At 41.8% G+C, this 25684-nt stretch overlaps 1 protein-coding gene and 1 long non-coding RNA gene across 10 annotated transcripts in view; both read left to right on the top strand.

The window, feature by feature from the left end:
* DCX (doublecortin) overlaps positions 1 to 25684 on the top strand; it is a 95738-nt gene that overhangs the window by 56672 nt on the left and 13382 nt on the right. For 4 of the 9 annotated variants that reach the window (XM_068696527.1, XM_068696526.1, XM_068696528.1 and 1 more), the window contains 3 exons: positions 9949 to 10051; positions 14006 to 14143; positions 24939 to 25036. In XM_068696527.1, coding sequence (XP_068552628.1) covers positions 9949 to 10051; positions 14006 to 14143; positions 24939 to 25036 — 339 coding nt within the window. Of the gene's footprint in view, positions 1 to 9948; positions 10052 to 14005; positions 14144 to 18409; positions 19170 to 24938; positions 25037 to 25684 lie in introns of those variants that run through there. The other 5 variants (XM_068696533.1, XM_068696532.1, XM_068696531.1 and 2 more) reach the window with 5 other exon arrangements.
* LOC137863755 (uncharacterized) lies at positions 4442 to 5864 on the top strand. Its single transcript, XR_011101119.1, has 2 exons — positions 4442 to 5471; positions 5655 to 5864. It is a non-coding gene; the product is annotated as an uncharacterized lncRNA (long non-coding RNA).

The raw sequence follows: 25684 nt of genomic DNA, 5'->3' as shown, positions 1-25684 counted from the left end.
AAGGCAGTGCTAGTTAGATGCAGAACCAGTTGCATCTTCTGGTCTTCAGGAATTAGGCTGAGTTGGATCCATAGGCTGCAAATAAAGTTACAGCTGGAGGACAGGGCAATTTGGTCATTGTCAGGTTTGGAGATGTGTATTAGGAAGAATGACTTGAAGGTCCAATACTTCATATTTGTGTCTTGTTTTCATTAATGGTGTCTGCAGTGAAAATGTTTGCCTTTTGGCACCTCTTTTGGTGAGAAAGTATTTTGGATTTTGTGGAAGTTGAACAAAATGGAGGGGATCCTGTACAAAATATGAGCTCAGTGCCACAGCTAAGAATTAATTAACAGAAAAGGATTTTTTTCAGATATGATGAAAATAGCAGATGTGTTTTGAAAGCCTGTTGTAGTTGGAGACCCCAAATAGCAGAAGTTGCAAGCAACCCAGTGCAGGCTGAGATACAGGTACGTGATGAGTTGAGTTGGCAGAGTAGTCTTGTCCGGTCAGAAAAGATTGTTAATTGCAACTAAGTTAAAGCACATCTTCTCCAGGAAAAATTGTGCTAATCTGTTGCCGTAATCCTAATCGACATAAACTTTTCACCACAAATGCCAGGGAAGACGAGGTTATCTGTAGTGAATTGTGCTAGTGTGCTGCTGCTGCTGTGCTAGGGAAGGCACAGACAGTTCAAAACCTGCTGCCTTCAGTGTCAGTGCTGATGCCTGACTTGAACTGAAGTGTCCTCCGGCTCTCCTGATGCGTTAATAATAATGGCAAGTCTGACACTGACTTTTCCCTAGTGCTTATTTTGGAAAGAAGTTACTGAAGTCAGCAGGACACACGGCAATGTCGAATAGTTGCAGTCCTCACAGAGAGGCTTCCTCAGTTGGTAAAACACATCCACTTGTTGCATGGAAACCAGATCTGTTCATATTAAATATGATTTCCTTTGTCACTCAGAGTGATTATCAAAGACAGAAATTCCTCTCTTTTGTCATATTGCACCACATCACAGAGAGGCTGTTGGAACAAATCCTGCTATTTTGGACCTGTGTAATCCTCTTCATTTTGCCATAACTTAAATCTGCCTGAAGGCACCGTGCAGGGCTGCTGTCCTCTGCTTCCATGGCTATACTCTAGGCGATAGTTAGGGAGAATGGGGTTGCAAGAGCAAGGGATGTATCCTCAGAAAAGGGAAAGACATAAATGAATCCGTTCTGTACCCCTGTGAAAGTTCATCTATAGCCACTATCGCTGCGGTGCTGGGCTGCAGGCCAGATCTGTACCCAGGTCGGTGAAAGCCCACAAAGAAATCTCTCTTGTAGCTGGCCAGTGTACCATACTTTGAAACATTTGGGCTGATAGTTAAGTTCTTGATGCATCTAACCATGGCATAATTAACTGGCAGAGGTATTTTTACATAGTGCTGGCTGGTAAGGGAAAGGAGACGGAGCAAGGAACATTTATATGACAATGAGGGATGGAAAAGACTCTTCTAGGGCACCCTTCAAGCGGGTAAGGAAAGCAGAGATGTCATAGTCTTTTAAGCAGGGTACACACACTGAGTGTGGGGATGGGAGCAGCTCTCTCAGAAAAAATAGTTTTACTCCCTCCTTCCCCAGCATCTTCCACACCTGAAAGTCAGCAGGCAGAGGGGTGGCTGTGAGGATGCTGCTGCTCACCTCCTCACGCACCGGGTAGGTGCTGCAGTCTGGTGTATGGAAATACGGCTTCCTGGGAACACGGGGATCAGTTGTGAGAGTAAGGAAGTAAGGCTTGGCTCTTGGTCTCCTCCAGCCCCTCAGAGCCTGCTTACAAGTGGTAAATGCTTGGCGTAGCTTTTTGTTCCTCTGGGCCTGCTGGGTGGCTAATGGTAATGTTATTTCTGTGCTCTCTGAAGATGGTGGGGTTGCTTGTGGGCATGCATCCAGCATATTCAATTCTGGTACATGTTTTTTTTGTTGTTGGGGTTTGTATTTAATTTATTTATTTACTTATTTAGCCAGGGTGAGGATCTGTTTACCAGCTCCTCTCCATCACAATCGGTGCCATTGTGACAGTTAAAGAAAAACTTGCACAAAGCTGAACAGCCGCCTTTCTCTTTTATGAAGATATGCACAATAGGATCAGTAACAGCTATTGGTTTTTAAGAGCTTGTTTCTGGCAATCCCATTAACTGGAAATTTCAGCCCATTGGTTTTTCAGCCTGACCCTGAGTAGGTTGACAGACTCTCTGTGCCCCTTCTTTCAAGGCTGCCATTTCGAGCAGTGTTGCTCGACTTTGGCCAAATAGTCATGCTGCTTCCAAAGTCCCTGATCCTTTATGGTTTTCTGACTGGAAGAAGGGTAATTTTTTAATATATTGGTGATTGCTGTGCTGCTCATGCCCCCGAACTGCACAGCACATTTGTCTTCAGTGTTAATACCCTCTTGAATGCAAGAACAAGCCTTTCTCCTAGGCAAAAAGAACCAACAGCCTGAATACATGTATCTGTTTCATAGTCACCTCCATATGTATGGGGAAAGGCGATAACAAACTAACCTTTCTTCCAGGGACTAATTGGATTTCACATGCTTTGGAAGCACCACTAATTCACCAGATATATTAAATTCAGCTTTAACATTCCTACTGGGTAGCTTGGCTACTGTCCTTCCCCCGCCCCACATCCTATCCTATCCTATCCTATCCTATCCTATCCTATCCTATCCTATCCTATCCTATCCTATCCTATCCTATCCTATCCTATCCTATCCTATCCTATCCTACTATTCCATCTCCAGTACTTAAACAAATATGCACCTTGTGCTGCAGCCCTTTTGAGAGCAACATTTCTTCTTGCATCAAGTCTTACAAGCTGCCATGTATGTACATGCATGAATATTTCTTCTTCCACTTGAATAAGTAGCACAAAATCAGTCCAAACACTGCATGTTGGTTGGAAGCTGGTTTAGGTGCAATATAGCAAAATATACTCCATGTGGACATAAAGCACTCAAAATCAACTTACTCCACTATGCAGCCTAATTAAGGGCATCTGCATTTTTCATCAATAAAAAGATGTTAAGTTGGAGAAATGAAGGAAAGGGGTGTAAAAATTCCCTCATGCATCAAAGAAAACATTTGATCATGCTGATTTGCCCAGAATTTTCTCTCCTGAAGGTGAAAAAGGAGGGGAAAAAAAATCTATACAGAAGAGTTCATAGTTTGATTGAAACAAATGCAGGTTTAAATGCGAGCCCTGGGTCTCCGTGAATACAAAAGAAAGCTGAGTTTTCTGAGCAATGTTTAAAAAATGGAAATCTCACTGCAGCCCTTTATAGAGCAGACAAATTATGCATGCTGAAACCTAGGTGATAGAGGTGATTTTTCCTTCCCCTCGTGATGTGCAGTACATCGTGAAGGGCCAGCATGACCTTGGTCTCGACAGCTTTCTACATGGATGTTTGGCACAGCAGGGTTGGAGGAGCAGATGACAAAGACCCCTTGCCTTACTGCTGGGCAGCTCAGAGAGGGTCCCCAGAGACTGTGTAATATTGCACACGCATCCTTGGCATCGACTTGGGTATGCTGGCGTGCTCTCGATGCATTTGTGGATGCCAACATCCATGCTTTTTCTGCATCTTTAAGCATCTTTCTATTGCTTATCCATTTTAAGCAGTATTTTTTTCCTAAAAGCAGATAAGTTATTTTCTTTCTGTGAATGCAAATGTGGAATCTATTGAGTGGGTGTGTGCATACTTTAAAGAAGTAATTGAATTCAAACATCCCTTCTTTTTAAATGCAGGAAACCAGAATCTAATAAAATGTAAATCAATTTGGTGTCTGCTTTGGGCTTTCAGTCTTCAGACTGTTACCAAAAAAACTGTATTAAGTGCTGTGCATTCCAATATTAACATCTTTCTTTTCCATTATATCTGCTCAACCCCTTAAGTCATCAGAAATCTTATTCTTTCTGGCCGTGTGGTGAAGAGGTTGTCGGAGAAAAGAAAGCAGTTCATTTAAAGTCTACTCAGTGTGTCCATTAGTTCCTGATATTCACTCTGAAACATGACCTTGCTGAGCCTTCTTGTGGAGAAGTCTGGATGTGTTCGGTTTCTGCATCACGCTTTGTTGATTGCAAGCACACCACTGATTAATTGTAAAGCATGGCAGCCTTTGTGACTTAGGACTTTGGTTTTTTGGACCTGAAATAAACATACCACTGCCAATTTGACTTGGAGTACAGGTCTTGGAGTATAAATAAGTCCATCAGATCTCCAGTTTGGGTTAAGAGAGAGTTTAAACAGAATTTAGATATGTTCTCAGCTCAGTTAACTCTCAGTGCCTGTTTAGCTGCTAGTCCAACATCCTCAGCTCCATCTAGCACTTGAGTGTTGAAAGAGAAAGGCCATTAGCAAGCATCTAAAATACATTGCCTTCAGCTGACAGGTGGTCAGGTGTGTTCAATCTTACAGCATTTAGCATAGCACCTCAGAAAAGAAAAGTATGTCTTCACTCCGTTCTGCTCTTGATAGGCTTTGAGTGCATGGCATGCAGATTGTCTTCTGTGGTCTTTCTGGTATTAAAGGGAACTCTTTCTGAAGGCAATTTTTACCCTGTTCTGAACTCTGGAGGCTTCTAAGCTGAAGTATCATGATGATTCAAAGAAAGCAAGTAGACATCTCTGCTCTTTGAGCATAACTATTAGGGAACAATTTCAGCTTGCCTATGTACGTTCTGTTTTGCTATCTAAATCCTTAAACAGGAGGGTTATTACAGAGAGAAGAGTTAACCAAGTTTTTATGACCAAGGGAGAGGATCAGAGCTAGAAGTCTTGCCCTGGCCCTCACTTACCCTAAGACTTATGCAGAATCAAGTAGTTAAAGATAAAAATCCTTGAGACAGAAGACATTCAGCCCACGGGTCAGACCTGTGGTGATTATTCCAAATCTCCTTTCCAGATCTCTGCTGGCCATTTAAGCAGAGGTCTTTGCTCATTCTGCGACGTAAGGAAGAGATGGAAAATCTGGGAGCAGGATTATGGACATAAATCACTGCTGTGAATAATCACTGGCTACAGTGTCTGACCATTTATCATGCAGCCTCACCTGGCTCTGTCAGCTAAAAATAGAAACCTCTGATAATATGAAGACATTTCTCAGAAAGGTGAAAAAGACAGTGAAGTTAACCCTCCTGGTGATGTACTCCTCTTCAGACACATGTCCTGTGTTATTCTTGGCAAATGCTGGTGGCCAATCCAGGCTACCAGAAGCCTCCTGCTACAGAGCCAGCCACAGAAGCTGCAAAGCTCGATCCAGCAGTGAAAGCAACCAAAATGTGGTTGGAGCCTGTTACTGCTGTGACAATCTTCATACTGGTGGTAGGAGTGGCAGTGTGGGCAACCCATTAGCCATGCAGACACAGCAAACTCGGTCATTCTGCAGATTAAGAATGGGAACAAAAGGGCCTCATAACACCCTTATAAAGCACAGGAGTTTTTGCACTGGTAGGTGACTCAGACTAAGGTTTTAAGCCTTCTGGTTATTGTTTCCTAATTGTTTTTAGTTATTTCATTCGTTTCTGAGTGATAATTTTGAAATACTTCTGCTGCCTCCTGGAGGATGGTAGAAATAGCTGGTTATTCTCAGCTGTGCACATATACCCTGCATATTTACTGCTCCTTTTTCAGGTGAACTCCGAATACCTACAGCTTCAAAGACATTAAAGCAAACCATGAGCTCACATCCAGGGAGATGTTTGAGGCAAGCTCCATTTTGTCAAAATCCTGATAAATAGTTCTACAGCTACTGTGGTAAAAGGAACTAGACGGCTCAGCATCCCTCAGAAGGCCGTATCTTTCCTTTCTGCAATTAAAATTGCTGCAGCAGACAGTAATGGAGTGTCACTGCAGAAATTCCCTCCTGGAAATCCTAGCTACATTGTCTGCTCAGGGAAGGTTTCTCTAATACAAGCAGAGGATTTCATTTAACGAGGAAAGAAACTATACTTGGTGAAAACGCAAGGAATTACAAGTAGTCTTGTGTTCCCTTAAATCTCTTAATCTCTGCCAACTTCTATTTCTTCCCTTATATATACTATAAAATCTAAAAAAAATAAATCAAAACTTGACACAAAGAAAAAATTTACCATCAAATGTATTAGAAATAATTACTTTCTAAGAAATAAATTTGTGCCTCATCTACTGGAGTGTGAAGATTTAGCTTTCTTTATTGGCATTGCTTAAGCTGCAGGAAATGGAGAGAAAACATTTAATGCAATATGATCCGTTTTATGTCAATATTATCTTTTTAATCCTGAATTGCAAATTAAAATTCCTCCTTTAAACAAAGGCATGGACATTCAGCTTGGAAACCAATGCCTTCTATTCTATCTACTGTAACTATACAGACAAGTTTAATTCTCCATTGTAAATAATAATAATAAAGTGCATAGATTTTTTTAAAAATGTAAAACCAAAACCAAAATGTTAGTAATTTCATGGTTTCTAATGTCATTGCTAATTGTGCAAGGTAACAGTCACCAACAAAATCCTCATTTCCAGGTAGCAGCACAGGTCTTTGCACTAGCAGGCTGCTACCATTTTTCTGTCCCGTTTTAATGAATTCATAGCTAAGAGCAAGATGCAGCATATAAAAACAATGATTTTTAGCTTGTCCACTGGGATAAATTTTTCCAGGGTTTTCATGGTGTTCCAGGCTAATTATTGGATATAATTAGAACAGTTGATTAGGGTAAACTAAAGCAGAAAATGTACTTGTAAAATGGTCCTGACAGCCTGGGGAGAGACTTGTAGTATTCATTTTTATACTTTTTTTTTTTTTCCTGAAAAAATACTTTTGAAGAATAGAGATCAGAAGATTTTTAGGGTTATTCTGGAGTCACTAAAAATCCCTGAGCCAGGTAATGCAAGGCAGAAGTTCAGCACAAGAAGTGGTCCATGCTGGCTAATGAAGTTTCCAATGGGTTGTCCCAGCAGAGCAGCTCGCAGTCCCTTTTCCCAGCTTAATGTCCCTCAGGGATATGTATCTAGGGCTTCCTCCAAATGTTTTTTCTTTTTCTATGCACACCGAGGGAAGCTGGCTCTGCTGCAGTAAGATCCAGCACTTCAGTTGCATATTTTCATGAACGAATTTTGTTCCAGCAGCTTTCTGTAGACAGTGATGTGTATGGAGCATGCTGCAGGGACATACAGGATTGGTCAGGGATTTAAGTTTGCTAATCAAAAGGTAAATGGGAAATACCACACACGGTGAACAGAAGCAATGTGGCTATCTTAGAACTGCATGAAGGGACATTATTTTCTGAATTTTGCAATGTTTCCATTGTTTGATGAGAATAGGGTTAGTTTGTGGCTGTCTTTTCCACCATATTATGGTGAGTTCTTAATAGTGAAAATTATGTCATAAAATGAAAGGGAAGTGAAATGAAATGTGAAACGAATACAGAAGTTATTGTTTCCTGAATATTAGGAGCACAACAAATAAGTTATCTAGTTCATTTACTAGCCTGAAAGGACAAGAATGAAACAAAGTGAAGTCTGCTTGACACGTAATCAGGTCTCTGTCCTTGTGCATGCTGGTAGCTTTCCATCGCATTTGGACCCTCGATCTGAAGGTTTCCTTGGTTGCCTGGATTTCCTTTTTGCTTGTGGTGGTCATGGGGAGCTCAAGGACAAAATACACACTTTGACTTGTGACCTGCAGATGGTGAAAGCGCCTCTGGATTCTTTCTGATTTTGTCTAAAAGGCTGTGAACTTGCTGAACCTTTCTGCTGTGATCCAGCTTTGCATGAAGTTTAAGTGTACAGCAGTTTTCCATACTGAAGGGTGAGCCAAGCAACCCACGAGTCTTTTCCATGGCATAGGTATAGCACTTAGCAGGCAGATGGGAACTCGTGTATTGAGCCAAACCCACTTATTTGCAAATGAATCAGTGCCATACACCCTTGGGGAGGGCTGTAATAACAAATGCTGGTTTGAAATGTCATCTTTTCTGTGGGAAAATTCTCAATAGGTAATGTGTTAACTATTTTCAGCCTAATTTTAAGCAAATAGAAATTGGTATTCACTGAAGTCTGTAAAGAATATTCTATCTTTAACCAATGCCACAGCAGATTTCATCTTGCTCCATTCTGAAAGTCATGCTGATGAGAAAAGGAGGTTTTTACCCTCATGTTTGGCATTGTAAACAGAGCCTGCACGCTTATGCAGTGCTTTAATTATATTATATACATTATATTATATACATTATATTAACCAGTGTGAAATACTGAGATTTTTAGAATAGCCAAAACCTTCTTTATATTTTATTTTTTAGAGTTTGAAATTAACTTTTCACAGTCCGGCTCAAACTGATCAGTAGATACGAAAATTCGCCCTGTCTGCAGTAAGTTTCTCTAGTGCTCACTCCAGTCCCTTGCAAAGCATCCTCTGTAAAGACCCCAGTGGGCAGACATCCCAAAGCACTGGGCTTCAGCTGTCAGGCTGATATCTCCGTTAGAAATGTTGGTGCCAATCTTGCAGGCACTTGGAATGGCCTTGTGAAAAAGCTGAACTCTTTGTTTTTAAACTTCACCCCTTGGCAGTAGGTATGTGCTGGGCTCACCAAGGTGTGCAGATGTGCTGCTGGTGGGCTGCACCTGGCTGGCCGATGCTGGAGATGCCCCAGGTTGGTGTGCTGCTGGATGAGCATTTTTTCTACCTCCTGCCACAGTACTTAATCAGGATCTCAGGCTGAAGCTCAGGCCTGTCAACTGGGTAGAGGTACTTAGGTGTCTCTCCAGCCTGCGGAGGCAGTTTCAGGGCTGAACACACTTGCCGCTTGAACATTAAGGTTTTGTGTTTGGACTTTCCAACATTTTCTCAGTAGTGTTTTTCCCCCTCTTGAAAATAAGCGTTACTTTGCACTTCATGAGTTTTCAAAGCAGTCTGTGAAGATGGAAGAGCACCTGTCAGCTTGCCAGGAGCCTGATCAGATTTCTGCAAGATGCCGATGACAAGTCTGGCTGTTAAAGGTTCTCTGCAAAGAGCAATGTCTTTGCACTAGTCCTTGCATGGAGATGACTTGAATTAACTTTCAGTACTGGAGCTTACACAATATCATTAACATGAGTTAATGTGTCATAACCGCTGGCTCCAGTGGCATTACCATTAACATAGTTATCTTGCTGCTGTTGTGTAATTGCATCCATTATTTCACTGGCAATTGTGCAAATTACCATGACTGTAACTGTGTAAATATCTGAATTGCTCATTCACAGAGCAGCACCTAGAAAAATGGATGTTGAACAGCCACCAGCAGTACTGTCCTGGCTGATTCAAACAGGGCACAGCTGGACTCCCAGCTTTTCAGGCCAACCAGCACACAAGTGGTAGAGGGATGTGGGAGAGGAGGGAAAGACAGGTGTTATTAAGGTCTCCTGACCAGCTCCATAGCTATCTGCAGGTTCAAACTACCTGCTTGAAGCGCTAATGGTGTTGAAGTGGAGACATCTTCTGTAGTGTGCCCAACTACTCTTCCTCTTCTTTGCAGACCTTGAGTTTTTGGCTGTGTTGGTATTAAGAGACTCATCAGCATAGGCAGTGGTGTCACAGCCTTGCCTACCAACCCTGTGAGGGGTCACCCCTACTTCTTATTGTAGAAATAGCTCAGGAATGCTTGGACAATTCATTAGGATGATTAACGTAGCCTGTCAGCTCCTGAAAGGATTGGAAATGCCATACTTCATTGGATTTTGCAGGGTATTTGGGATCCTTTTCCTTCTTCTTCTACTTTTTTTTTTTTTTTTTAATTACACTGTTCTGCTTGACTTGCCCAGAGAAGCTGTGCTGTGCACCAAGGAGCGCATTAGCATGGGATGGGGAAACAGCGGAAAGGCAGTGCCCTCCTGTTTAAATTAAAGCTGAGCCACATCAGAATGTTGCCAATTAAAAATAAAATGAATGACTTTGCTCTCTCTGTAGGTGACCTGTCTCCACGATTTCTTTGGGGATGATGATGTGTTTATCGCCTGTGGTCCAGAAAAATTCCGCTATGCACAGGATGACTTTTCTCTGGATGAAAGCGGTAACATTAAACACACACTACTCTCCAGTCTGTTTTTATTTGATTACAATTTATTTGATTACCGTTCAGTTGCTTGTAACAGATAATAATGCTGCATGCTTTTGTTCTGTTCTTTAAGGCCTAGTACATGGTATTCAACATCCTTTCATGATACTAATACAGTCAGTGGATATTTTAATTAGGCAAACATTGACTGAGATACTCCATGTCAAAGTAGGTGGACTGCTACACTGTACCATTACTTTGATATTTATTACAAAATCTGGTCTTGTATATCCTTTAAACTTTATCCAGTTGCAATCAGATGAAAATATTTTTCTTGAGAACTAAACAGTAGAAGAATAGTCTCTACTTTTCTATTTGAAACACATACCCACTGTTTGTCAATCTTGTCCTTAGGTGTGCTGGTGAATATTAAAAATGAGAACAAGCACAGTTAAAAAGAAAAATCACTCCCTCTACTTCTTTCTTCTGCTGATTCAAAAAACAGAGCAGTAATTCCCTTGTTAGATGGGACCGGGACGGCACCGTTATTTGTCCCTGTTATGATTGTAACCACAAATCTGTAATAATGTGAGACTCTGTGATGAATTAAAACATTAAATATTTGATTTCACAGAATATACAGAGCTTGCTTGTAGGAGTTACCACCTACCCTACCTGGCAACTGTATATACCAACAGCACAGGGTGTCAGCTGGTGCCAGTGAGTGCAGCAAGTCAACAAATGCAGCTTTGACTATTTAAATTAGAAGAAAATGTGGTCTCCAAACATTCAGACTTATTTCTGAAAGCTTGTAGGTGTCCTGTGTAGGGAGCAGGACCTACATGCTATCTTGTATGCTACAAACTGGCTCAGCACCGAAGACCAAAGAGAGCTCTTGCTGTATACCAGGAGGTAAAGCAGCTTCTAATGTTCAAACACCACATTTTTATGACTTCTTAGCAAGACCGATTTTATTTGACACTGGTACTTCTCACCTGTGTACTCCAGATGAACCCATTTGGTGGTCTTGGGTATTTCAGTGCTTCCAAGCTTCAACTGAAACTTTGCAGACAGAGAGCTGTGTCAGGCTGGAGGAGTGATCTGTAACGTGAGCTTCATATTTTATTTTAACGTTCTGCATTTGAGTCAGCTCCATGGGGAGTCCCGCACTGTAAAACAGATTGCATGCAGTCCTAGCAGAACAACTTGATGGAAAGCCCAGCTCTCTGCCTACACTCCTGGTTTCTGCTAATTTTTCCAGCTTGGATTTCTCTAATAAAAATAAACCAAGCTTGCTGTTGGGCTGGCACTGAGCAACTGCAGCTCTCCGTTTTATTTTCAGGGGGGTGGGGGTGCCCTGCACCTCTCAAGAAACAGATGAGGAGCCATTAGCCAGCAGCGTTTTCCCATTATCCGCTCATCATCCTTCCTTGTTATGAGTCAGATGCTGCAAGGAGAAGCTGAGGTCTTACAGATGAATGTCACTTATTAAAATTTCCTCTGTCACGGGTACTTTTTCTTGCCTGTTTGGATGGCAAGCACTTGGATTGCTGGCTTTTATGTTCACTCTGGCAGGACATCAGGAAACAAAACGAGAAATACCGTAAGAGCAGATTATGTCATCTTTTTCCTCCTGACTGCCCACCACAGCTTCTGCCCTATAATCCCTTTTGCTGAGCACCTTCCAGATGCTGTTGCTCTGTTTCATTCATACCTGCTGGTTTCAGTATCAGCACACTGAAATCTCACCCCCATGATGTTAAGAGGCCTGTTTATACTGATGTCAGCACAATCAGATCCCCACATTTACTACCTTGTTTCAAGATGTACAAATGCCCAGTAATTGCCTTTGGTGTACTGACACTTGCCAATGGCTGAGCTGGAGAAATCCCTCCGTCAGCTTTTCTGTGCTGGAAAATGCAAAGCTGAGTTTCTTTGAATTACTCCTTTGGGGAGAAAATAAATCTGGATTCTCTCTTGGAAGGAGGCAACATAAAGTATTTTCCCTTTTTAGGATTATATTTACGGAGTAATTCAGGTGACTAAAAACTGATGTTTCACACCCTTTTAATCTCCCTTGGTTTCTGAGAACCTGTATCTGACTTACAGATACCACACAGGGGCACCTGGAAACTCACTCTACCCCTGTGAGGCACCTCACATAGCATTTGCTGCCTTGGTCTGGGCAAAAGAATTGCTCTCTGAGATCCAAACGTTGCATTGTTTTTGTTACACAGCTATGTGTAAGAGCCATAACAAATATTACTTCTCGAGTGCCCGAAGATGATTTTTTCCCATGTTTTGGTCTGGCTGATTAATACCAGGAACAGTAATTTGCACACTCTCCTGAGTGGCTATCTTACAGTGCCTCATCAAACATGATTATTTAGTACCAAGGAGAAATAGTCAACTTCTCCCACCATCATTTCTCCTATACATGTTTAAAAAATTGTGATGTATCTGTTCTGAAGCCCTAGAAGCCTTTCTGTAGCATCATCTTTAAGAAGTCAGGTACTTCAGGGGAGAAAACAGAAACATAACTCAATTATTTTTAACCTAACTTACAGTTTACAAATTCTATTTAGTAGGAGAGAGAATAAACTTATTGTAGGTTTAATTATCACCATGCAATATCTCTGGAGCACAGGGAATCATCTTCTCACATTCTTGTACTGCATGACCCAACAGCAAACTCTCCCACAAACCGTCTGGAAGAAAAAGAGACTGGCTTTTGACTGTCTGAAAATGAGGAAGGCCTGGGGAAAAATTTAGGGCAATTACATGTTCATAGATATTCTGATATATAAATAAATAGCACATACATTTAGGTCAGACAACTTGTTTTCGGTTGACCAATTACTGATCTGCCTTGTACTGCGTTTGTTCATTCCCATCAGGGAATGCAGTCCAGGGGATTCTCAGTCCAGCCCATGCATGCTGAGCTGAACTTCCCAATGAAAACCTGCATGTATGTGGAACATCTAATTCACTTGTAAAAAAAAAACACTGTTTTTCACAGCCTGGTGAAGACAATCTGTTGTAGGAGGTTAGGTGAGACCAGTTAGCGTTTGATAAAAAAGGGAATTCCCTTTTTATTGCCACCATCCTAACTGAGTAAAGTTAGCTTCAAGGATGGCAAAGTTCTTTTTCTATGAACTCTCTATGTAAATAAATCTTGGTTTTGAAGATCTGACATGCCTGAATTCCTGGGACACACGTGAGTTTGTCAGCATTTAGTTTAGAAAACACAGTCTCATCTGCTCTTACCTTTAAGCACATAAATCTACTAGATTTCTTTATGTAAACCTTTCAGAAAGGGATGACTGGTCAGGACCGAGGACATGTTCTGTAGAACCAGTTGGTCATCTTTGCTTTCTACATCTGTGAAGTTGCAGCTTGTTGAAACACAGAAAGAGGTTGGTTCAGGCTGGTTGAACACCCCTTGGGGCAGGTGTCCCAGGCACAACTTGGAGGTATTTAAGTCATGCCACGAGCTATTTGCTGGCTTTCTACACCTGCGTAAATGGCACTCATCATTACTACCACCAGGTCTTCACGGGAGGGCTGTAGGAGATTAACTTTTTTTTGGCCTGATGCTTCCCTTATAGGTGCTGACTGTTTTCACTATGCTTACTAATTGGTGGGCACCAAGGCAAGGGGAAGGGCAGAAAATCCTTGATAGAACCCAGGTAGAACGATGGGCCCTGCCAGGGAGAACAGCCTGATCTAGATGTACAGTCTCAGCAACTCCTCTAGAGGAGCAAAGCTGTTCCCTTTGCTCTCCCCCTAAAATGTCACCTTTCTGCCCTGAAGAAAATGTGGAAATGCCAGTTTTTCCCTTGGTGTTGAGGTTTTTACAGGTCTTTGGAGACAAAAGTCACTAAGGCACCCATGGGTGTTTCACGCCTAGTGTCCATAGACAGTGAGATTAGGTAGGGACATGACCACGGTTGCTGTTTGTTTCCTCAGAGTGCCGGGTGATGAAAGGGAGCCCGGCGACCGCCACAGGCAGTAAGTCATCTCCTACCCCTCAGAAGAGCTCAGCAAAGAGTCCAGCTCCTATGCGCCGCAGCAAGTCTCCAGCTGATTCAGGTAACCATCAAGATGGTGAGTGATTGTTTTCTGGTGTCTGAATATTAACTCTGCTCAAGAGGAAAACATGCAGTGTGTGTCTTTGGATATGCTGACCATTGGTGTTTACATTTGAGACTTTGGCACAAGAAGCTGGTGCTAGCTTACAGGGTCAATGAATAAATACTGGAGAGGAATTCCCTGTCAGTTAAGTGTAATCATGGCTTTGGGATGGCACCAGCCACAGTCTCACAGCCTCTTGCTCTAAAAAATCTTTAAAAACAAGTGTTTCCTATTTTCAGGCAGGAAATCAAGGCCCACAATGTTCCTCTATGTTTGCTTTAGGTACAGACTGAGTTGGAATAACCTCTTGTGCAATGCAAATGGTAATTATTGTACAAGTCAGAAGTGTCCCCTTTTAATCACTATTTAAAGAAGACCAGTGACCTACCAGCTAGAGAACTGGTGGTGGGCTTATTGTTGTGATAGAGACATTCATTCAGTAGAACAGAGAAGCCAAATGACAATCCTGATTTGCTGCAGCCGCATTCACCATTTGAAATGCCTCCCTCCCTCTTCAGTAGCAACTGGATTGACAGTGTAGCACACATGGAGACCTGCAGAGACTATAAATTAAAGGCCTGGCTGAATATCACACCTCTTGTAATTGGTGGTTTTTCACAGAATCACAGAATCACAGAATTTCTAGGTTGGAAGAGACCTCAAGATCACCGAGTCCAACCTCTGACCTAACGCTAACAGTCCCCACTAAACCATATCCCTAAGCTCTACATCTAAACGTCTTTTAAAGACTTCCAGGGATGGTGACTCCACCACCTCCCTGGGCAGCCTGTTCCAGTGCCTAACAACCCTTTCAGTAAAGAAGTTCTTCCTAACATCAAACCTAAAACTCCCCTGGCACAACTTAAGCCCATTCCCCCTCGTCCTGTCACCAGGCACGTGGGAGAACAGGCCAACCCCCACCTCGCTACAGCCTTCTTTAAGGTATCTGTAGAGAGCAATAAGGTCGCCCCTGAGCCTCCTCTTCTTCAGGCTGAACAAGCCCAGCTCCCTCAGCCGCTCCTCGTAGGACTTGTTCTCCAGGCCCCTCATCAGCTTCGTCACCCTTCTCTCAAGCACCTCGATGTCCTTCTTGTAGCAAGGGGCCCAAAACTGAACACAGTACTCGAGGTGCGGCCTCACCAGAGCCGAGTACAGGGGGACGATCACCTCCCTAGCCCTGCTGGTCACACTGTTTCTTATGCAAGCCAGGATGCCGTTGGACTTCTTGGCCACCTGAGCACACTGCTGGCTCATATTTTATAGTCATACAATGGAGAGATTGGGTCTCTAGGTTTATCATCTGTCCTGCTACTTTTTCCAAAAGAGAGCTAGACATGGCCTTTCATTAAAATGGCCAAAACACCAATTAAGCATTTCAGGATTCCAGGAAAGCTTCATAGATTGAATTCAAGAGACCCACAGTATTAACACAGGTGATATAAAGCAGAAACTGCTTTTCACCTTCATAGTGCCACATTGTATTTTCTGTGTGAACACCACTCAACAATTGACCATCAGTAGATATTGGATTACTAGATTTAAAATTCTCCTAATGATATTCAGAAGGCTTTTCGCCATGAAGCAGTTAATTTGTTTAGGGTCTCTGGATGTTCTTCAGCTACTTAAAAAGACAATGTGAAATTGGTTGGCACATGCCAAGACTCTGGTTTAAATAATTACTTCTTTATAAGGTGATTCTGCATTCAGAGTTTTCCTTCAACTTTCCAGTACGCACTGTTCTTAAACTCGGGCTTGCTTAATCTAAAAAGCTTTTACAATACCAAATGCATGCTGGAGTTGCGTAGGTGTATTGAAAATGGGATTGAAAATCTGCTGTTGATTAAAAACAAAACCAAACAACCTCCTATCAGGAGTCAGGCCATGCATGAGTTCTGAGACATCATTTAAACTCCATAAGTATCAGGTGCTAATTGCCACCAGAACTAGACTTCGTTGCATGAGCATGCAGTCTAATGTGAAATGGCAACTATTGTGTTCTTGATTTTAACTGATTGAATGACTCATGAGAACAAAACGGTGAGTCATCTGATGAAGTCTGATGAACACAGTTAGTTGAGCCTTTCAGAGGGAGATTAAAGTGTCAAAGAATAGCCAGCTCCTGGAGTTAAGGCTTGTAATGAAACACAAATCAAGTTTCTTTAATCCATGTAGACAAAGGTCTTCCGTTCTTCTGTACTTTCCTGTGATGTCCATACAGAAGTAGCAGCCTGTCCTGTTTAATGAGAATAGAAAATGACCAAACTCTTAGTCCTGGAAAGTTAATCAAAGATGGTTGTTTTCTCGGGACAGGGAGAAAAAAGAATATCACCATCTTGTCTTCTTGTCCCTTGAATTTCTAATAAAGAAAGTGTGTCTACACATTACCTGAGAGTCAATATTTACATAAACAATCAACAGGCTTGTCTGGATTTTGAAGTTATCACCTTGAGAAAGGCAGGGAATGATGAATGAAGCCTGATTAATAAAAGATGATCTGACCCAATTTTTTTTTCTTCAGAATTCTCACCTATTTCTTCCGTGAAAATAGTTTTGTTTTAAAAGCCGTTTTGTTTCAAGTACATTAAGTATTTTTCCAGCATGCTTTATCTCCTACCTAGTTGTACCTTTTTGTCTTTGCTGCCTTTCACTCTGTTGTGGTTGTCATTTCAGATCTTGGAGTTTCTTTGATCCTATGTTATTAGATTTTATTCTTTTCAGTTCCTTTCAATGTAGTATTTTTTATCCTTTTTTCTACCTTTGAGAAATCTCTTGATTTTAATTCAGGTTCTGAGGTGAGTCTCCTAACTGCTTGTGTGAAAGAATTCTGAACCTTTCTTATTACACACACACTACACTTACAGGATGTTACTTCCTTTCATTTCTTACTCCATTTTCCCATGAAAACAGCTGGGAAAATGGTGCATAATTTATCAGTAGCAAAAAAGAGAATGCAGTGAATTTACATTTGGGCAGTGGTCAGTAGCATTTGCCAGTGCACGTGTGGTGCCCACACAGGCAGCTAAGGCTTAGGGCAGATTGTGCATGCACAGCTGTGCCTCACTCCTTGGCAACAGCTCTGATGTCAGTAGATAGCAGACAAAAGTACTACATTGCTGTTACAGCACAGGGGGAACAGAAAAAGCCTGCTTCAGCACAGCCTGGTAGTGTTGCTAATTCTGGGGATGTAACATTGACAGCATGACAACATTCCATACATTTCCCCCACCACTCACTGTTTCTCACTCCACTTTGTGTGTCAACATCAATAAAACACTTTTCCTTTAAAGCTGTGGAAATGCTTTGTGCCCAAATAGCAGCAGCTATCCTCCACACAGGCTGGGGTATTTGGGGACTTGTGTTTTATTCCAGTCTCCTCCACTGACTCTCTCTCATTTGAGCTGATCAAGCCTTCTTTACCAATGCATTCTCCAAGAGAGTAATACCAATGTGTATACAAAGCACATGGAATCATAAAAAAAAAAAAAAGCTTTCAGACTAATTATTTGGGGTTATTTCTGAAAACACGAGTGTATTCTGAAAACATTTGTAAAATAATATTGCTAAAACAAAAGCTACCAGCTCTCAGATTTCCAGCGACAAGAGACATCTCCATCAGCAGAGTGATGTCAGTATATGCTCCAGACTTCCACCAGAAGCAAGGCACACAGCAGCCAGGACACCGTCAATCCTCCAGCTGATCAAAGACTGCTTCACTGACCTGCACACTAACATGTTCATCTCAGTCATTCAATCATGCTGCAGGATTATGCAGGTGAATTAATACAACTGTGTGGCCTTACGCTGTGAAAGCCATCATCATAGACTGTGTAGATTCCCAGGTAAGCTGATTTGTCAGCCTGGAAGTGTAGGGATCTGCCTTCTGTGCCAGATGATCTACATTCATTGCTAGCCTTTGCTCCTTTTGGTTTTGGCTACGGGTTTAGTGATCTACGTCTCAATGAGAAACATAGGACCTGGTGTAACCAGCTTTCTGTGAGACACACAGAGAGTACTGCTGCCTGGAGTTCACTTTCTCCTGATGGCACCGAAAACGTTGTTCCTGACAGTGGTCTCTGGAGCCACCTGAGTCAGAATAATAGAATACAGAAGGAAATATGGAAATATATGTAAAAGTTTGGAAATCCAGCACTGAAAAGAAAGAAGTTTCTAAGCCATTTAATTGGTCTTATCACCAGCTAGATGTCAATTGTAATGTTTTCTTTCGTTGTCTTGTTACAGCCATCCTGGTGATGAGCCAGCCAAGTATGTAAGTGGTCAGATCCCATTCTAAGATAACAAAGATTAACATGGAGCAACAGAAGACACAAACAAAACATTTTGTTAAAAAAAACATCAGGACGAAAGCCTATGCACAGAAGTACAGCTGTATGGAGAATACCAGCTCCAGCTGCAGTGGTTCGACTTCACCAGTCAAGTTGCTACCTTCTGCCGGAGGCAATTTGCCTCCTGCCTAGATATGTCATGGCCTTGATGTGAAAAGCTCAATTCCCCCTAGGCAGCCAGAGCCCTTCAGCTCCAACAATATTCGAAAAATGAAGTAGCTAATCCACAGAAACATGTTAAACACTGTTTTCTTGGCATGGAACTTTTATCTCTTCATTTACCATGCAGTCATTGAAATGAATGAACGAAGGTGGGATGAATGAATGTTACCATCTTGCTATAACCAGATGGTAACAGACCTCAATCCTTTATTCCCGAGGGGAATCCTTTCTTCCTTATCTCGTTAACCCCCCAACCCATATATACACCTTCTTAGCAACGCCAGTGTATTTCCGTTTTGATTCAGCTATTTCTTCAGGCACCACAATGATTGCTCCATTATGGTATGGACAGAACATGCTAAGAAACGTCTAGGCAAACCAGAGAAAATCCAGAAGAAAATCCCTTAGGTTCAAAAACGACTCTTGGAAGAAAAGTTGAGGGAAATGGACTGATTCAGGTCAGAAAAAAGGACAATCGGGTAGGCACTATTTAATACTCTCCAAGTGCATTTGAAGTATGAAAAAGAGGATAAGGATCAATTTTCTTGTGTGCTCATCAGGGACAGGACAGGACATTGGTTTAATTTTTAATAAGGGGCATATAGATTATGCATTAGAGTACTTTCCCATCATATGGATCTCATTCACTGGAACAGGTCTCCTAGGGAGTTTGTGAGTCCCTGTCAGACTTGGTGCTTTTACAAAATAATTTAGACAGATCTCTATTGAGGGTGACCCAAATACACCTGCTTGCAATTTAGTGCACAGAATTAGAATTACAAAGCTTTTGTGGTCCTTTCCAGCCTCTATGTTTCTTTCCATGGAGTCAGCTTTGCTAAATGACATAGCATAGGGAATTAAAAAAAATCAGACTAAGCTATACCTGCAGAAAACCATCCAGTTCCTACTCCTGGCATGACAGAAAAAGATTGGTCATGACGAGACTGGTCTGTGTTCCTGCTTCTGCGTCCTGCCACAGCAACTCACAGATGGGTTTATGTGCTGGCGTAATTGAGAAAACCCAATGGTAATTCCAAGATATGGTGGATATGAGGCAGCCATCTGGTATTGTCTAGGAGGATAGACTAAGGTGTCATACAGGTTCCATGAAATTCAAATGGGTAAGGTCAGCATGAAGTTTGGGAGAATCAGGACTAAGGATTTCTTTACCAGACTGCTCCAACAAGAAGTCAAATCAAATGAAAGACGGAGCTAAATCTCAGGTGAGGAACATGGAGTGAAAATGATGATGTCTTTTCCCCTTACTTCTTTGTTATAAAAATCTGAATGTATCTTAGAGTAGCTCACATAATAAACAAGAGTTTAATTGTGCGTACATGTGCTGTGGTAGGAAAGTTTTAAATCCAGCATGATCTTAGTCCCTCAGTCCAGAGCCACGGGTACCTGAGCTGAAATTTGAGGATGTCTTTTCCCCGGTTTTGCCTTGATTTGGCTTAGGGACCCTATGAGCAGGGCTCTGAGGCACTGCTACAGGACTTTAATTTCTTACTCCTCTAATGGGAGGGTTTGGATAGAGGGACAAAAGCATATTCACAGAGCAGCAGCAATTAGCAAAACAGATACAGAATGTCAGTCTGTCGTGACGGCAGATCTAGCTCCCTGGGGTCATTATCTATGAATGTGTTAAAAAGGCAGCAGATGTATTTTGGATTGCACAGAGGATAGAGCAGCTTGTTATAGCACTTACACTTACTTATGTTCTGCTGGCTGACAATCTGCAGTACACATCCAGTGGACAGATCACCCTCACAAAATGCAGTGAGAAAGGGGTACCAACAGTGCAGAGCTGAGTGCTTGGAAGTTGGGAGGTGCCTGAGTGAAGGATGCCTGTGCAATCTGAATTCTTATATTCCTGAATAAATGCTACAATGGAGTCAATATGTTTTCTGCAGGCTCTTCTGACCTGGAGGGCAGGATGGCTTGTGCTTGGTAAACGAGCTGTTATTTCCATGTTTGTTCTATGCTCTCCTTGTTCTGGCTGTTACCTCTCTTATTTTCTTGGTGTCTCTTCAAACCCTGACCTGGACTATCCACATATTTCACGCATTTTTTTTTTCCCCTCTTCTGTGGAGTAGGAGCATGTCCTTCCCACACTAGGAAGTCATCCACAAAACTGTGGAAACTCTGATGGAGCAAGCAGTGTTAGCTTTATTTTCCTAAATGCAAGAGATACATGTATCTCCACAGATTTTAAGCACTTACTGTAATCTTTTGGCCCTGCTTTTTCCTGTTCTGTTCATCGATAGAAATTTGAACTCTAAAGATGGACCTCACTAACGTCTTTTAGAGGTCTTAGTGCTTTGTCATTACTGGAAATCCAGACCTAGAGCCTGAGTCAGCCAAGCAAACCTGAGCAGCACTCAAGGAATGATTGCATATGAGAAGCTTGGCTAAAATATCTGGGGAGAGGCAGGCAGAGAATTCAGTTTACCTGGATCTCTCATAGCCACCTCAAACATGACATGATGCTATATTCTCCATAATCCCTCTCATTTGCTGGACAAACCTGATTTATCTCCCAAGTACAAATTGTCTTGTGCACTGAAGGAGGAACAGATCCTTTGAAAAAAGGTAACACGTGTTCATGCAATTAAAGGATGTGTTGTATGCACAGAGGAGCTTTAAAGCAAATTGAGGTTGCAAAGCAAATACAATGACATAAGTAACATGGAATATGCAAACAATAAACTGACAGAAAAGAAAGAAAGAAAGAAAAAGAATTCTAATGAAAGATGGTTATAAAGAGTGGTTTCCAACAGCCAAGCTTATGTGGGACCCTCAGTTACCGTAAATCATCAGCAGATTTCAGTGGAGCAACAGCGTTATACACCACCTGGGATCTGCCCTTTGCCTCTTGTTATTTCCTTGCATTTGAGTTCCGAAGAAGTGTGTGCAAGTTTGATTATCAACACTATTCTTCATTAGCAGACAGAGAAAATTAAACTGGGCTTCTTAATTGTTGCTCCTGCTGCAAAACTCTATGTGAGCATCTGTAATGATACACATCCGTCTTGTTGGATTTCTGATTTGGATGTCACATCTGCTTTTCATTGGTGCACATCAAATATTAATATCCCTACTGCAGCACTTAGAAGTCTTGCTGTATTAGGGAATTTCTGTCCTTCCCTGCAGCAATTACATCCTTTCACTGCGTACTGTTTGCCGTTATCTCAGTATTTCTGTTTGTGGAAGGAAAATTCGGGTTCTTTGTACAGTTAGGTGGCATTCTTCATCTTAGGAAGGATTATTTCCTGCCTCGGGATCAGTGATAACTGGAAATAAAGGAAGAGGTGTTTTAGAAAATAGAGATGGATTCCAGCTAATAAAGATTGTATTAGTACTTTTTTTTTTTTTTAATAAAAAACCTAAGGTCACTTGTTTTTTTTCCTGAATTGCCTTCATTACGTGGCACATAGTGAACTCTATGTTTTTCCCCACCAATCTCAAGGGCAGCTCACTCTGTAGAACTGCCACAAAGTGAAAAGTGGTCTGTTGCAGAGCAGGGAGCAGTGTGTCACAGTTGCTGGATTTCCCTAACTAGTTTTTCTTCCAATCAATAAAGAATGGCCTGAGTTGGAACAGGGAGGTAAGGAGGCAATTTATGCCCCAATTATCTACAAATCATTACTTTTACCATCTTTTAGGAAATATCTGTTTTCTTGTTAAGGTGCATTTATAATGGAAAAAAAAAAAAAAAAAAGCTTTCTGCAATGAATAGCCTCTTTGCAATAGTGCCTTCTACATCAAAGGTACCTCACTAAGAATTGGTTAAATCTGAGCTGCTCTAACAAGCCAAATTATAGATTTAGTCTCTCATGAATATTTCTGCAACTAGAAAAACTTGAATGAAGCCAAAAGTTATAGCTGGAAGTCTACGGATGTAGTGAGAAAAAAAAAAAAAAAAGTCTTAGTTCCAATATAGAATTGCTCATCAGTAGATAACAAAGAAGGAACGTAACTGCTCACATGACATGTAAGAAATATCTGTTTGGTCCTGGCTCCAGTGATTTATTTTTTTTTAAATACTGAATGGTTTGTACAAGGTGGAGCCCTTCTTAGGAAGGGCTGAGCAGGCTGTGCGCCTTCAGCCAGGTCTGAAGCCTGGGGCTGAGCCCTGGAGTGGGGCATCCTGCAGCCCTGAGGCCAAGCCAGGCTCTGCCATTGAGCATTAGAGGTGTTTAATTGTGCTTATGCTTAACTGTGCCCATGCAGCAGTCCCCCAAAGTAATGCACTCGAGGTTTGTCATATACCTGCACGGTTGGGAGCAGCCTCTGCAACAAAGCACTGATGTAAAGGCCAGACACGTTTTAGCCCCACTGGCTGCAGTGTGTGTGTAGACCTGAGGAAAGGAATGTGTTCACGTGTTTACGTGAGAATTAAATTCAGCTTGGCCCAGCACCACCAGGGGCAGGACTGCAGCACTGCGAGGCAGCTCCCTGCTCTCCCAGCCCGGGCAGGCTTCCCCAGCCTCGCACAGCTGCAGAGCACAGAGATTCCAAATCCTCACATCCTCTGTCCATAGCAGTGGAGATGAAAAGAAGCTGCAAGGTGGGTTCAGGTACATATCTTGCTGCTCTGCTTTTCATAGTTATACCTTTGTCGGTTACACCTGATTTTGCTCTTAAAAACACAGTTGCATACACTGCTGTTACTTATGCATTTTTTAGGTCTCCTCCAGACACTCAAATACTTGCTTAATTGCAAGTATCTAATTTGCATATTGAGCTATTACAATTGAAAGTGTAAGTGCCATACACTGAAGTCCTCCATCTTCCTGTGCGTGTGCCTTTGTAGCTAGAGGAATGATGCACAGAGGTAGCAGGCACTTAGAGAGCAGGACAGGAATCCTGGGTCATGATAAGCTTGTCTTTCATTGTGAAACATCAACACAAGTAAAAATACTTTCTTTAAGGGGGTAGGAACGTGTATAGTTAACTGAGGGTAGGCAACATTACTGCCATTTAAGGAAATGACAATCAAAATATTTGGGGTTTAGTTTTGTGGCTTGTGCTGAATATGTTAACATCTGGAGTAGGTTTTGGAAATGTCACTTTCTGTACATTTGACTGGGATGTGTAGTTTAATGCTGATAAGGCCTCCAGCTTGCTGCTGATTGGATTGCAAAAAGAAAAGATCGGGGAAGGTAATACAGTTTGACATAGACAGCATGAGTTGGAATTTCCTTCCCTCAAGAAATGCTGCTTGTGCTGATGGAGCTGTGTGTTTGTAACCCCTGGTGGCAGGAGCAGGGTGAGGCTCTGTGTCCCTGGAGTTGGTACACAGCACATGAATGACCAAGTTCGCTCAGAGTAACTATGTCTGTATGAAATATGTAGTGTGACACTTGGAAATTATCAAATACATTAGCTTTCTTCAAAGGACATCAATGGCAGGAAGAAAATAATTTATCCCGATTCCATTTTGTTTGCCTTCACTTTTCTGCACAGTATGCTATTTCCTCAGGTTCCTTTCTAGCCCGATAAATACATAATGACTCTGACACAGGCCTGGACTCCTTCATTTCGACTACAAGCTGGGTCTGTGAAGGCCTCACAGAAGCACCCTTCCTAAAGCTCTTCAGTTTGAATGGACCTGGTTTTTAATGACGAGAAACACGGAGAGTAACTATGTTTTCTTCAAAACAAAGTGAATAAACAGAGCAACCAGAAAGGGCAGATTCTGATCTCTGAGAGGGCAAGAGGGACATACCACCCCATGCTTGTCCCAGGGCTTTGGAAGATCTCTTTTGGTCATTTAGGCCCAGCCACAGCTAACGACATCCAGGGCAGTCCAGGCAGCTGTTTATCTAATTTGCAATATGTTTATTTGACTCTAACGTTTCTTCTGTTGGATCCAGGATTTCTGCAGCCTCTGGTCTCCACTCATGCCTTAAGTACCATGTGGTTTCAATTGTGTTAAACTGTTGGAGAGCACAGAAATTGTCTTTCTGATTTTCTGTTGATGTATGTCTTGGATCAATTTGGTGAATATTTGTATTGTAAAATATTGCTCCTCTGTATTTCACTGTCATTTACAGCTGAGTATCCTGAATAGTTGAAAGCCTTAGGTCAGGTGAATACCCATGCTGTTCATATATATATATATTTTTTTCTCCTGACTAACACAAATAAACAATAGCATTTCTGTATTGACTGTTTGGATATCTTCCAGCTCCCCAAAGGACAGAAATGATCTTTCTTTTGCTTGTGTAATTACTAGCTTCTGTCTTATTTTCTGACAGCAAATGGGACCTCAAGCAGTCAGTTGTCTACACCCAAATCCAAGCAGTCCCCGATCTCCACACCTACCAGCCCAGGGAGCCTCCGTAAGCACAAGGTATTACGTTTCTTATACCTTACTAAATCAGTTTCTTCCTTGGTCTACTCAGATGTGTAATGCATTTAAGTAAAGTCCATATTCTCTTGAAGCACAACTCCTAAAGTTGAAATAGTGGAGAATTTGGCCCATTACCTAAAAGGATTGTTACTTTGGTCTATAGCAAGAAGATGAGTCCAGTCTGAACATTTACACGGGCTTTCTCATTTCTGTAGTAGCCACAGTGTTGCTTTTCTCCTCTTTGAACAGTCTTTGCTTGATATAAAAATTGGAATTTGGATGTAAACTTAAGTACAAGTGAAGGTCAGTGGGATTTCTGCTTTAGTAATCAGAATGTACCTCAGCCTGAGCATGATTTTAAAAGCATTGCCTTGAAATTCTGGAAGAGTAATTAAAAAATTCTGGTGGTGGTGAGGTTTTGCAGTCAGCTAGCCACATGCCATCCCCTGTGAGCTAGATTGCACAAGCTGAGCTGATTTTGTTTGAGGATTATGGTTTACCTCAAAGCGAGGAGTGGTAGCAGAAGCTGAACTGCAGTTGTTACGATGGTGGCACAAAGCACAGAGAAGTCAATGTGAAGAATCCCCAGAAGTCCAGTGGGCTTTGAACTACATCTCTAGCATGAGGACTTTGGACATAGGACTGAATAGC

Source organism: Anas acuta, chromosome 13 (genome assembly GCF_963932015.1).
Source record: "Anas acuta chromosome 13, bAnaAcu1.1, whole genome shotgun sequence".
Taxonomy (NCBI): Eukaryota; Metazoa; Chordata; class Aves; order Anseriformes; family Anatidae; genus Anas; species Anas acuta.
Note: the sequence above shows the minus strand (reverse complement) of the source record. Positions and strands in the feature narration are given on the sequence as shown.